Consider the following 13,037-nt stretch of genomic DNA (forward strand, 5'->3'; position numbering starts at 1 on the left):
GGAGACACAAAGCATGTCATATTTATTTTGTTTATTTCGTTGTAATTTTAATTTAAACTGCATGCTTCACAAAAAGCAGTACATGTACTGAACTGAGGAGCTACTGTGAAACGAGCTTTAGTCAGTGCGTAATTCCCCCAAACAATCCTCCCAAAGAAATATTTTGGGTAGATCTTCTTGGGAAAAGTTTAGTTTTTAATCATATTGGCATTTCTTAAGACCAGATGAGAATCTACAGGGCTGGGTTTTATTCTCTTGTACATGCAAGGGTAACCTTTTTAATGACAGCGGAGGGGAAAGAAACTGAGCCAGAGGCCCCAAGAGAGAGGGGTGTGTGAAATGTTTTCGTAGTTGATGCTATTTTAAAGCTGTAATTACAGAGTGGATTTGGTTGATAACTCATAATGAGTGTTTATCATTCATTCAGAGTGTTTATTTGAATGTAAAATTGCATTAAAGCAACACTAAAGCACTTTTCCCGCTTCAGTCCCCCTACAGGTTGGAAGTGGAATTGTCCATTACATTACATTACGCAAGTTTGCCAGATCGGGTAGCGGATCTGTAGTTCGAATGAGACATAATGGACAATTCAGCTTCCAACCTGTAGGGGGACCGAAGAGGAAAAGTGCTTTAGTGTTGCGTTAATGTTGGTTTGCAGATGAACTGATTCCTCTGCACCTGGCAGAATTATTATGATTAAAGGGTAGATTAGAGTGAACAAGCCACTGCAACTTAAGAGCTGCATGATTGATTGTCTTCATGTTTGAAGATGTTTGTACCTTTTGTGAAGGACAAACCAATCATGCCTATAATGAAAATTGCAGTACCGTTTAACTGTGTGTGTGTGTGTGTGTGTGTGTGTGTGTGTGTGTGTGTGTGCATCCTTAGCTGGATGAAGGTACACCGCCTCAACCTGAGGGCTAATGAAAATTGCAGTATCGTTCCGTGTGTGTGTGTGTGTGTGTGTGCGTGCGCGTCTGTCTGGACACCTTCGTGGACAAAAATGCCTCATTGACTTCCATTAAAACCACATGTTTTTATCTCACTGCCTTTACAGTATAAAACCATGCATTCTGTAATGTCAGCATTTCATTTTGAAGAAAAGCACTGATATTTGACATTTTTACTGTATTCCACCAGATTCAATAATTTTCCCTTTGTAGGCCGATGCATGAAATTATTCTATTTTTGCCAGTTCTATTATGGAGGGGTGTGTGTGTGTGTGTGTCCGTCCGTCCGTCCGTCCGTCCGATGGTTAAAGTCAACATCTACCAACATAGTTATACAGACGTTGATTTAGTGACCGGTTTTATGGGTTTGTAGAATTTTTCCATTCTAATTAGATTTGTCTGAATATAGAGATCTTTGTTGTGAATTAGAAATCGTGTTCTCGTCCCAGTTAAAACACCTTGTGTGCTTTAATTATTCAAATATTTCTTATCTATGTAGCAGCTCCAGCCAGGATGTGTCTTAGATTTCCCTTTCAGACCACAAATAAAATGTGCTTGTTTGGCCTGGGTTTAATGCCGCTCTGATTCTTTATTTTTGGTTCTTCAATCGTGAAATAATTACTAATAGAATTGCTACAGTCCTTTGCTAGATACTGAAGGCAACTCAAGGTCTCTAAACCACAACATCTTCTCTCTTTAATTTCAAAAACTCTAAGTTGTTGCATTTAACTTTTAAAATGACCAAAATAAAAAACTACTACTTTGCACTATGCACCATATTGAATATCGGTGTTAACATGGTAGTAGACCGTTTTAATCAATTGGAACTACACTATCCTGTTTAGGACACATTTATACACAGCTCGTCTAATCCTTTGGTTTAATAGCAATGTTTTTGGAAGTGCAGTTAAACAGCAATGGCCAGGAGTTAGCCTATGAAGACATCTGGGTACAAAATTAATTATCAAATAATTACAAAATTATAGGTTTGAAATATTAAAATCCATCCAGCGTTGAAATTTCTGCTCCTGTTCTTCTGACACCTCAAGTTTCCAGCGTAACATGATTAAGAGTAAGAGGACATTCACAGATTGCTGAAGGGCAAGCTTAGATTTGCCTCTCATCCCATCTTCCTCTATCCAAACTATTTATCTGCTATCTTTCAACATCAGTCTCATTATCTGTCTGCAGAATCACACACTGATATTAATAACTCTTCACTCCATGAACATGAAAAGACGCCCTCCAGCTGGTTTGATAGTCCAGTTTGATGCCAGACTTATCACTGTCACAGCTGTACATATATCTGTGTCAGTGGAGGCTGAGACCTCAGCCAGCCGTTGCCTTGGTAACTGATTGATTGAGCTTGTGCAGTTTAGTTTTTGGCCTGCATGTTTTACGGCTGACTGTTTTTTACTCGTTTTTTTTAAAGCCCATGTCAAGTAATGATTTGATTTAGCGAGACACTTATTGTACGTGTATTGTATCGCTGTAGAACAGACCTTGCTTTTCGAAAATGACTTCCTCTGTAAATCAGCACTTTTTTAAAATAATTATGTAAATTGGTTGTTAAATTTAAATGGCGTCAGCAGTTGTCAAGAGAAAGATAACAGCTGGAAACACTGCTGGTCAGCTGGTCACGAACATCATTTTACAGTGATTTAATGCAAAGTCAAATGTTGAAACAAAACCTTTTCTACCCATTTTTTCTTCTGTTTTCTTGCCTTGTTCATAGTGCTAGCCGTGTCTGTGGTGACTTCTGCCATCTGTGGGGTTAAACATTACCTTAATGACACAGGTTTTCAGTAGTGCACACACACTTGCATCTCTGTGTAGCTGCAGGTGAAGCTACCGAGTTCCCAGTTAATTAACCTAATGGCAGCAGGCTTAGCTTTCTCTCCCACAGCAGGAGACACAAAGGAGAATGATATTGATCTCCACTGAACCCAGTTAACTTGCACTGCTGGATTCAAAAACAGGAAGATAAAAAAAAAAGAGCGGTTTCCTAATATGAATAGCACCTCTTGACAATCAACAAAGACGTGATGAAGACGAGCTGCAGCTGAGTTTAAGTGCAGTGATTTAAATATGTTAAATTGTCAAAGGTCTGTCTACACTGACTGGAAGATGATGTGTGTGCTGATGGCGTTTGTGTCTTGCTGGTCTCACATGTCATTCAGAATGGCTTTTTAAAGGAACACGCCAACTTATTGGAACTTTAGCTTATTCACCGTATCCCCCAGAGTTAGATAAGTCCATACATACCCTTCTCATCTCCGTGCGTGTTGTAACTCTGTCTGATGCACCCACCGCTAGCCTCGCTTAGCACAGATCCTGGAGGTAACTGGTTCCAACTAGCCTACTGCTCCCAATAAGTGACAAAATAATACCAACAATTTCCTATTTACATGTTGTGATTTGTATAGTCACATGAGACACAGCCATCTTCTAACCGTATACAAACTGGGAACTATACTCTCAGAAAGGCGAAGCACTGCTACTCTCTGCTCCTCACCACGGGGCTTCTCGGGTGCTGCAAGCAAATCACTCCACCCAAGTAGCAGAAGTAGCAGTGCTTCGCCTTCCCAATAAATCGGCGTGTTCCTTTAAGGTTATAGAAAGTCAGGAAGTATTGTGAACAGATCATTCAGCCATTTTTTTGTTGTTGTCCCACCGTGTGTGTGTGTGTGTGTGTGTGTGTGTGCATTCTCAGGGCGCGGCAGCGTACCCAGAGAATGAGGACCAGCAGCAAAGACTGAGGGAGGCTGCGGAGGGACTACGTGTGGCCACCAATGCTGCTGCTCAGAATGCCATTAAGAAGAAACTGATTAACAGACTGGAGGTCAGTGATGCCGGCTCAACCTTTACCACACTTTGTCCCAAGAGAAATGGCTCTTTTAGGAAAAGGAATCTAATAATATTTACAATAAAACATGACATTAACACCAAGTCTAATCCTAAATGTCACCATCTCTAAAGCACCTAGTATTAGGATACCAAATCACCATCTCTAAAGCACCAAGTGGAGGCATCCCTTAGTACCAAACAACAGCGAGTATTAGATGTTAATTTCAGCAGCATGTCTTTCAGCATTAAAATGTCAGGGTTTTTAAAGTTTTTTTTATAGAGATTTAGGTTTGTTGTTACTCTTTTTAAAATGTCCTGAAATAGGGAAAAGAGTAATCTATCATCAAAACGGATCGAAAGGGGCTCAATTGCCTTGAGGTTATTTGATTCACGGCTCAGTTTAACTTGAAACTAAAATATTCAACTCATTACCAGGGTTTATGAATTTTGCTGCATTTGTTAAATGCTGTACATGTCTTAACAAGTCCCTTAACCTTTTATAGTTTGTTTTGATGTGCCGTTTTATGCGCATTTTACTTCATGAAAATGAGCTGTAGAAATGCACTTGAAATTTTATGGAACAGACTTTTATTTATGCTGTATTTAAACTCAATTGCACTACAATTTGCTATTGTTTAACATTGTATTGATGCAGCCAGATTGACAGAGATGCTTTCAGCTTATCATCTTGTGGATATAAATTTTGAAAATGTAAGGAAACACAAACCCATTTAGAAAAACATCAGGACCGTAATTAATAAGAAGTCCATTATACCACCTGACAGGAGAATTTAAAAGCACATATGTGACCTTAGAAGTCTTTGCCTTAAATGGACACTGAGGATAGGCTGATGCAGAGACAGGAGGATAGCTACCGTTGAACCATATTTTACATGTGGATGTTTTTATGGGTCTGTATATTCCTCAGAATGCTGCCAAGCAAGCTGCTGCTGCGGCCACACAGACCATCGCTGCTGCTCAAAATGCTGCCGCCTCCAACAAGAACACTGCTGTTCACCAGCAGCTGGTGCAGAGCTGTAAGGTGAGGATCAATGCTGGCAGAATGGTGCCATTTACTTTTTTGCTTTGTTCCATTTTTCCTCCTTTTGTGAAGTATTAAAATAGTTTACTTTGTACACATTTTTCTTTCATATCCTTTCTGTTTGTATTGTGTGCATACAAATGACTTGCTTGGTGATGTGTGTGTGTGTGTGTGTGTGTGTGTGTGTGTGTGTGTGTAGGCAGTGGCAGACCACATCCCACAACTTGTCCAGGGGGTGCGTGGCAGTCAGGCCAAACCAGAGGACCTCAGTGCACAACTAGCACTCATCATTGCCAGCCAGAACTTCTTACAGGTGCAGTACACACACGCTCTTGCACACACACACACACACACACACACACAATGGCCTTTCCATTTCTCACCTTCGCTGGAGAGGAGATTGTTAAAACTTTATACCCACATACTCCCATTGAGTAACTTCAATCCTACATTAGGAACCAGGCTGAACAAAGTATAAATAGTGTTTCTGCCATGTGGGGATCCATTGAAAATAGGCCTGTAACCTCCTTTTTGGTGTAAGCAGGCAGTTAAAGAAACAGTGGTGTGGCAGGATTATGTGTTTATTCCTCTGTTGCACTTTTAGAGCTGATGGAGGAGCATGGGGTCTCCTCAAATACCAACACATCATTTAACCTTTGTTCCTCGTTGTTGCTCCAACTACAATGTAGTTTTCAAGACAGTTCCTTAATGCTCTAAAGGGGAAAAATAAGTTTTATTTAACTTTTTTTTTTTTTTCCCTTTTTCTTTTCCACGCTGCAGCCTGGTGGTAAGATGGTGACCTCGGCCAAGTCATCTGTTCCCACGGTGACGGATCAGGCTGCAGCCATGCAACTGAGTCAGTGTGCCAAGAACCTGGCCACCTGCCTGGCTGAGCTGAGGACGTCTGCACAGAAGGTAGAGCACAGACACACAGAGGCCCTCGCATATGTGGCAGTGCATGCAGGAAGTCACTGCAGTTTACATGCAAATGGATGCAAAAACAAACCTAGGACACTTACATCATTCCAGAAAGACACTGTGCCTGCTTCATGGTTAAAATCATGGCATGGGCAATAATGTCAAAATGTAATTTAATTTACTACTTAGTCCACATCAGATGAGCTGAAGTGTGAAGTGCTGTAGTAGAAGCGTTTTATGCAGACTTCTGTCACAGTCAGTCAATCAGTTGACCTGTGACAATAGTTTGCACTTTCCTCAGGTGCAGCATGTATATGTTTTGTGTATAGCGGTTGTCTGAGTTTATAATGAGCTGAAACTGACAACAAAATATTACAATAATATCAAATAATATAATATTTTCGTTAAAGGATTACTACTTAGAATTGCAAAACATAAGTAATAACCCATGTAACGAATTGTGAGTGACCGCAGACTTCCTTGATTTTCTAGGCCCATGAAGCCTGCGGCCCCATGGAGATTGACTCTGCGCTTACTGCCATCCAGACCCTGAGAAGTGAGCTGCAAGATGCTAAGCTGGCTGCTGTTAATGACCAACTGAAACCACTGCCCGGAGAATCGGTAAGAGTCAGGTTTTTTAGACCCGTAAGACTGACTAAGGATTAATTTATCCAAACTTAACATGAAAAATGGCAGTTGCATTAAGTCCAATCAAGTTATACAAAATGTATTGAACCACCAGCAACTCGTGCCTAAAGAGGGTCTAATGGGTTTGCGGCCTAATATTTACTTACATGTACAACTTTTTATTTTCCCCCTTTCCCTTTGCTTTAGTTGGAGAAGTGTGCTCAGGATCTGGGCAGCACCTCAAAGTCAGTGGGATCCTCCATGGCTCAGCTGCTCACCTGTGCTGCACAAGGAAATGAACACTACACAGGTTGGTACCGCTGACACACTGTCTTCTTCCAAAATACTTAAACCTCTACCAAGGAGCGGAGGTCATGTAATCGCCTCTATCCACCTGCTTTTTAGTTTTCAAATTAATGTATCTCTTGACTCATACAACTTTTGCTTTGAACATACACAATGCCAACAGCCACCATGAGCACTGAAACCAATTTTAATAGAATGAAGTCACTGCCACAAGTCCATCTTTCAGTTACAAGCACATTTTGCCTTGCAGTACACACTGTACACCAAGCTTCTTTCACGTTTTCATGTTACTTTGAAATATTTGAACTACAATCCAATTACCCAAAACACAATTTTGCCCTGATCTCACATAATGCTCTAAATTGGCTACATTGCACACGTAACATATGCAGAGCAGATGTTGTGAACTACGCCTCCATTATAATCAATGAAACTGGCTACACCCGACACGAGAGCAGCTCGTAGGGGTGCGAATGAGAACCGCTCTATACAAGCGTAAAAATAGGACAGTCTAATATTTATAGTTTTTTAAGCGAGGTGTGTGCGGCCCTTTTACACAGAAATGGATCATAAAGTCTCTATATTTCTTCCAAATTAAACCACAGATATACAGGAAACGACTTAATGACGGTCAGTGAGCGTATTAGCAGTTTGGTTTCACAGCGCTGTGCCGGCTCCAAAAACTGAAGAAACAAGAACAATCCCAAAGCAAAAGCTCACCTTCTCCCATGTGACTCACACAATTATACACCGTGTGCGCCACAGGTGTAGCCAGTTAAAAGATACATTCTGCTGCACATCCGCTCCGCATACGTTACGCGTTCAATGTAACCAAAGCGTAAGGCACTTTTTTAACATACTAACTTTAGCTATTTTTGTTCTCTTTAGTTGTAAAAAAGTGTTTTTCAAAGACTAATCATTACCTCATACTGTCCATAATGGTTTGAATACAGCACATGGTTTTCCATAGAGGAGAAATGCTTCTATTGACTGACCTGCTTTACTTTAGTAATTAGTAATATTGTTAACCGCTGCATACAATATGGCTTCATTCCAGTTGTTTTATCCCATCCAACTGATGTGTTATAAATGAGATGTCAAATTTCTTACGAGACGTTTGTTATTGGACCAAATTATGTTTTGTCTGCGTTTCTTGTCGCAACACATATGTCAGGTCAGAGCAGTGATGGAATGTAACTAAGTACATATACTCAAGTACTGTACTTAAGTACATATACATATGAGGTACTTTACTTGAGTCTTTTCTTTTCATGCCACTTTCTACTTCTACGCTGCTACATTTCAGAGTCAGTCAACATTTTACTCCACTACATTATTCTGACAGCTTTAGTTACTAGTTAATTTACAAATTAAGATTTTTCTACAAAAATCATATGAAGTTTATAAAAACACAATATTTTATGATAAATTAAACTACCCAACAATATACAGGCCTACACGTAGAGCTGGAATGATTAGACGATAAAACACTTAGTATTTCGACAGAAATGTTTTGATCGTTTCCAGTTTCTAAAATTTGAGGATTTTGAGTACTTTTACTTTGAATAATTTAAGTACTTTTAAATACTTCTTCCACCACTGAGTCAGAGGAAACAATGTCTATGCAAATAGAATGTCTTTAGGATTTTCAAAAATGAGTAAATGATAGAGACGGTATCTTGTCATAATTCTACGATCTCTCCGAGATACTTTCCTGATAGTGGTCGGTCACATCTGTACTTTCTGTTACTTGTGATCCTGTGTGTAGGAATAGCAGCCAGGGAGACAGCTCAGGCCCTGAGAACACTGGCCCAGGCGGCCCGCGGCGTCGCTGCCTCCACCACAGACCCCAAGGCTGCTGCGGCCATGCTGGACTCAGCTCGTGACGTTATGGAGGGCTCGGCGCTTCTCATTCATGAGGCCAAGCAGGCACTGATTTCCCTCGGAGACGCTGAGAGTCAGCAGAGGCTGGCGCAGGTGAGATGGTTCAGGATTGCTTGGGGGGTGTGCTAGAATGCTATTCTATGTCTGTCCTTTTTAACACTACCAATGACTCTTGATGATGCAAGCGGGAAGGCTCAGTCCTTGATTTTCTGTCAGACTGCAAAGACAATTCTGCAGAACTAAAATATGTTCAACTTGTTAGTCCATGAGATGTGTTTACAAGCACTTATTTCAAATTCAATTCAATATATTTTGCTAACTATTTTCTTATGGACAAAATCTGAGCCAGATGAATGTCTACATCTGCTTAGGAATACATGAAAGTGAACACCTGTCAAATATAGCAAGGGAATCCTATAATAAACCTGGTGGCACATTTACAGGCCAAGTACCTTCATTATTGATGTCTTGTCCTCCTCATATTTTCTCAAGAAAATTATAGGTTTCTAAATAGCAATGTAGAGGAAAACACAAATGAAGCAGTTTTTCTCATCTTAATGAATACTTTTCATACTTTTTTTTTTCTTCATTATAATAATACTTTGTCATTTGAAATTGCTATGCTAGATTAAGTTGATGTGCGATGTGACAACCCAGTTTGTGATTTGTTGCACAACCAAAGAGGACACACACACACACACACACACACACACACACACACACGTTGATATTCATAAAAGAAAAAAGAAAGAAATAGCAAAATGTGGATATCGATTAATCTGCCAGACTGCCTTGCTCATTAGCATTTTAAATTCAGAATTCTAGCTCAGCCTGGTTGCTGTGTATAGATAACACCCTCTGACCAAGGCTGGTGAACCTGCTGTGTGTTCCAGGTGGCCAAGGCTGTGTCTCATTCCCTGAATAGCTGCGTCAACTGTCTGCCTGGCCAGAAGGATGTGGACATGGCTCTCAAAAGCATCGGGGAGGCCAGCAAGAAGCTGCTGATTGAAACGGTGAGTTTGGTCTGTGGCTAACCAGACCTCTGCAAGCAAAATTAGCATCATGTGTGTCATTAAGTGCCCCACAGCAAAAAAGAATGTATCACTATTAATGACACATAAAAGTTATAAGCGAAGTAGACTGCTAGATAGAAACGTTTCAGACATTATTTCACTCTACTTTTTAGCCATTTTTACATAATGTTCTGAGTTCAGACACAATTATTATTATCATACACAGCATTATTGCAACCATTTCAACGGGGTGTAGATATGGTAGTTTTTTTAATTGTTAAATTATCTTAAATCAGTGCTCCACAATCCACATTTTACAATAAACTGGCATTACCTATATGTAAATGTTATTTAACCACAGTTAAATGTCTGTCTTTCATCGTGAACTCCTTCTCCGTGTCCTCTGTTCAGATCCCTCCAGCCTCCAAGTCCTTTCAGGAGGCCCAGAGCGAGCTGAACCAAACGGCAGCAGACCTGAACCAGTCAGCAGGCGAGGTGGTCCATGCATCCAGAGGCTCCAGCAGCCAGCTAGCGTTGGCCTCTGGAAAGTTCAGCGAAGACTTTGATGAGTTCCTGGATGCTGGTATAGAGATGGCTGGGCACACTCAGGTCGGTCTTGTTGTTGGTGTATAAATAGGGCTCTACCAACCTTCTTTTTTTTTTTCCTTTAGTTCAGACGGCAGTAGCACTTTTCAAATGCATATCACTTCAAATGTCACCACTCAGACCTGCATGTGGACAAAATAGTATTTCAGATTCTATGGAAATATGTTATCCGTCTGCATGTTTGATAATGTTATAATGTGTCACTTTAGAAAAAGGACGACCAGGTGCAGGTGATTGGTAACTTGAAGAACATCTCCATGGCTTCCAGCAAGCTGCTGCTGGCAGCTAAGAGTCTGTCTGTAGACCCTGCAGCAGCAAATGCCAAGAACCTGCTAGCTGCTGCTGCAAGGTACCACAACTAGCCACATACACACCTACACATTGTGTTTTTTTTACCTATAGTATACACTCACCTAAATGATTATTAGGAACACCTGTTAAATTTCTCGTTAATGCAATTATCTAATCAACCAATCAAACCAAACCAATGGCAGCTGCTTCAATGCCTCGTTTAAATGCCACTGCTTACCTGGTCCAGGTCTAGACAATCTCCTGAACTCCAAACTTAATGTCAGAATGGGAAAGAAAGGTGATCTAAGCAACTTTGAGCGTGGCATGGTTGTTGGTGCCAGACGGGCTGGTCTGAGTATTTCACAATCTGCTCAGTTACTGGGATTTTCACACACAACCATTTCCAGGATTTACAAAGAATGGTCTGAAAAAGGAAAAAAACATTCAGTATGCTGCAGTCCTGGGGGGCGAAAATGCCTTGTTGATGCTAGAGGTCAGAGGAGAATGGGCCGACTGATAGAAGATCAACTTTGACTCAAATAACTACTCGTTACAACCGAGGTATGCAGCAAAGCATTTGTGAAGCCACAACACGCACAACCTTTAGGCGGATGGGCTACACCAGCAGAAGACCCCAGAAGTGCTAGGTATTTCTTCTTGAAATTGTTAGGATGCAGCCTGATTGAAAAGCTGATGAAATGTTCCCTATTATTATTTAGAGAATATTAAGAATTTCAAACATTTGCTGATGGACTGCATAAGCTTGCATACACAAACACAGGCATAGAGATGTACACAAGGATGCATGCTCAGGCTTTGTTATTTACGCACAAAACCCTCCAGTAAATGTGCTTACACATGTAAAAACTTGCATACTCACAAACACTTATTACCATACACGTTCAATGACTAGGTTGTGATTTATTTATTTTTCTGCTCGTTTACTTGTTTCAGATCAGTGACTGACAGCATTAACCAGCTGATCACGCTGTGTACACAGCAGGCTCCTGGCCAGAATGAGTGTGACAACGCCCTGAGAGAACTGGAGGTAAACAAAACTTTACAACCTTATATTTACGTGTGATCTTTGTAAAAAAACAAAAAAAACTGTGAAACATTATCTAAGACTCATACTGCTCACTCATCTCCCAGGCTGTCAGAGGAATGCTGGACAATCCCAACGAGCCGGTCAGTGACCTCTCCTACTTCGACTGCATTGAGAGTGTGATGGAGAACTCCAAGGTAGGCCTGCGAATCAAACAGCCTAGTGATCAAACACCCAAGCACTCAGAGCTTAGCATCCTACGTGTTCATCTCTTTTTTCCCGCTGACCTGCTCCTTTGTTCCGTCCAGGTCCTGGGAGAGTCTATGGCAGGTATTTCTCAGAACTGCAAGACTGGAGATGTGCCAGCATTTGGAGACTGTGTAGGATCAGCCTCAAAAGCCCTGTGTGGCCTCACTGAAGCTGCGGGACAGGTACAGAAACGTCCCGCACAGTATGGGAGCTACTAAATCATTTGCCTTTTTGTCGGTAGTGGCAATGCTGGTGCATGCTGATGTGGGGAGTTTTTTTTCTTCCACAGGCCTCCTTCCTGGTGGGTGTGTCTGATCCCAACAGTCAGGCAGGGCACCCGGGGTTGGTGGATCCCATCCAGTTTGCCAAAGCCAACCAGGCAATCCAGATGGCCTGTCAGAATCTTGTAGACCCAGACAGTAGTCCCTCCCAGGTACATGCACTTACAGTGTTCTCTTTATAGCAATCATCCAAAAACCTGTCAGTCTGATCTACATTATAACAGGATTAGGTTAGATGTTTGCAGAATGATCAGATGTGTATTTTAGCTTTTCTGCAGTGTACAATTTATTTTCAGTTTAGAGCATTGCATGGAAGGAATATTAAACCTTCAGAATGATACAGTCAGGTCCAGAAATATTGGGACATCAACACAATTCTAATCTTTTTGGCTCTATACACCACCACAATGGAGTTGAAATGAAAAAAGATGTGCTTTAACTGCAGACTTTCAGCTTTAATTTGAGGGTATTTACATCCAAATCAGGTGAACGGTGTAGGAATTACAACAGTTTGTATATGTGCCTCCCACTTTTTAAGGGACCAAAAGTAATGGGACAATTGGCTGCTCAGCTGTTCCATGGCCAGGTGTGTGTTATTCCCTCATTATCCCATTTACAAGGAGCAGATAAAAGGTCCAGAGTTCATTTCAAGTGTGCTATTTGCATTTGGAATCTGTTGCTGTCAACTCTCAATATGAGATCCAAAGAGCTGTCACTATCAGTGAAGCAAGCCATCATTAGGCTGAAAAATCTAAACAAACCCATCAGAGAGATGGCAAAAACATTAGGTGTGGCCAAATCAACTGTTTGGAACATTCTTAAAAAGAAAGAACGCACCGGTGAGCTCAGCAACACCAAAAGACCCGGAAGACCACGGAAAACAACTGTGGTGGATGACCGAAGAATACTTTCCCTGGTGAAGAAAACACCCTTCACAACAGTTGGCCAGATCAAGAACACTCTCCAGGAGGTAGGTGT

The 13,037-nt window shown here is 41.1% G+C and overlaps 1 protein-coding gene across 1 annotated transcript in view; it reads left to right on the top strand.

The window, feature by feature from the left end:
- Positions 1-13,037, top strand: part of tln2a (talin 2a) — a 93,060-nt gene that overhangs the window by 60,939 nt on the left and 19,084 nt on the right. The window contains exons 23-36 of the mRNA XM_078251936.1: positions 3,664-3,792; positions 4,726-4,839; positions 5,039-5,152; positions 5,620-5,754; positions 6,250-6,378; positions 6,592-6,694; positions 8,459-8,667; positions 9,468-9,587; positions 9,999-10,196; positions 10,403-10,542; positions 11,439-11,532; positions 11,637-11,726; positions 11,838-11,960; positions 12,068-12,211. Of these exons, the coding sequence (XP_078108062.1) occupies positions 3,664-3,792; positions 4,726-4,839; positions 5,039-5,152; positions 5,620-5,754; positions 6,250-6,378; positions 6,592-6,694; positions 8,459-8,667; positions 9,468-9,587; positions 9,999-10,196; positions 10,403-10,542; positions 11,439-11,532; positions 11,637-11,726; positions 11,838-11,960; positions 12,068-12,211 (1,842 nt within the window). The remainder of the gene's footprint in view (positions 1-3,663; positions 3,793-4,725; positions 4,840-5,038; positions 5,153-5,619; positions 5,755-6,249; positions 6,379-6,591; positions 6,695-8,458; positions 8,668-9,467; positions 9,588-9,998; positions 10,197-10,402; positions 10,543-11,438; positions 11,533-11,636; positions 11,727-11,837; positions 11,961-12,067; positions 12,212-13,037) is intronic.

The sequence above is a fragment of the Sander vitreus genome, chromosome 1 (genome assembly GCF_031162955.1).
Source record: "Sander vitreus isolate 19-12246 chromosome 1, sanVit1, whole genome shotgun sequence".
In the NCBI taxonomy this organism is placed as follows: domain Eukaryota; kingdom Metazoa; phylum Chordata; class Actinopteri; order Perciformes; family Percidae; genus Sander; species Sander vitreus.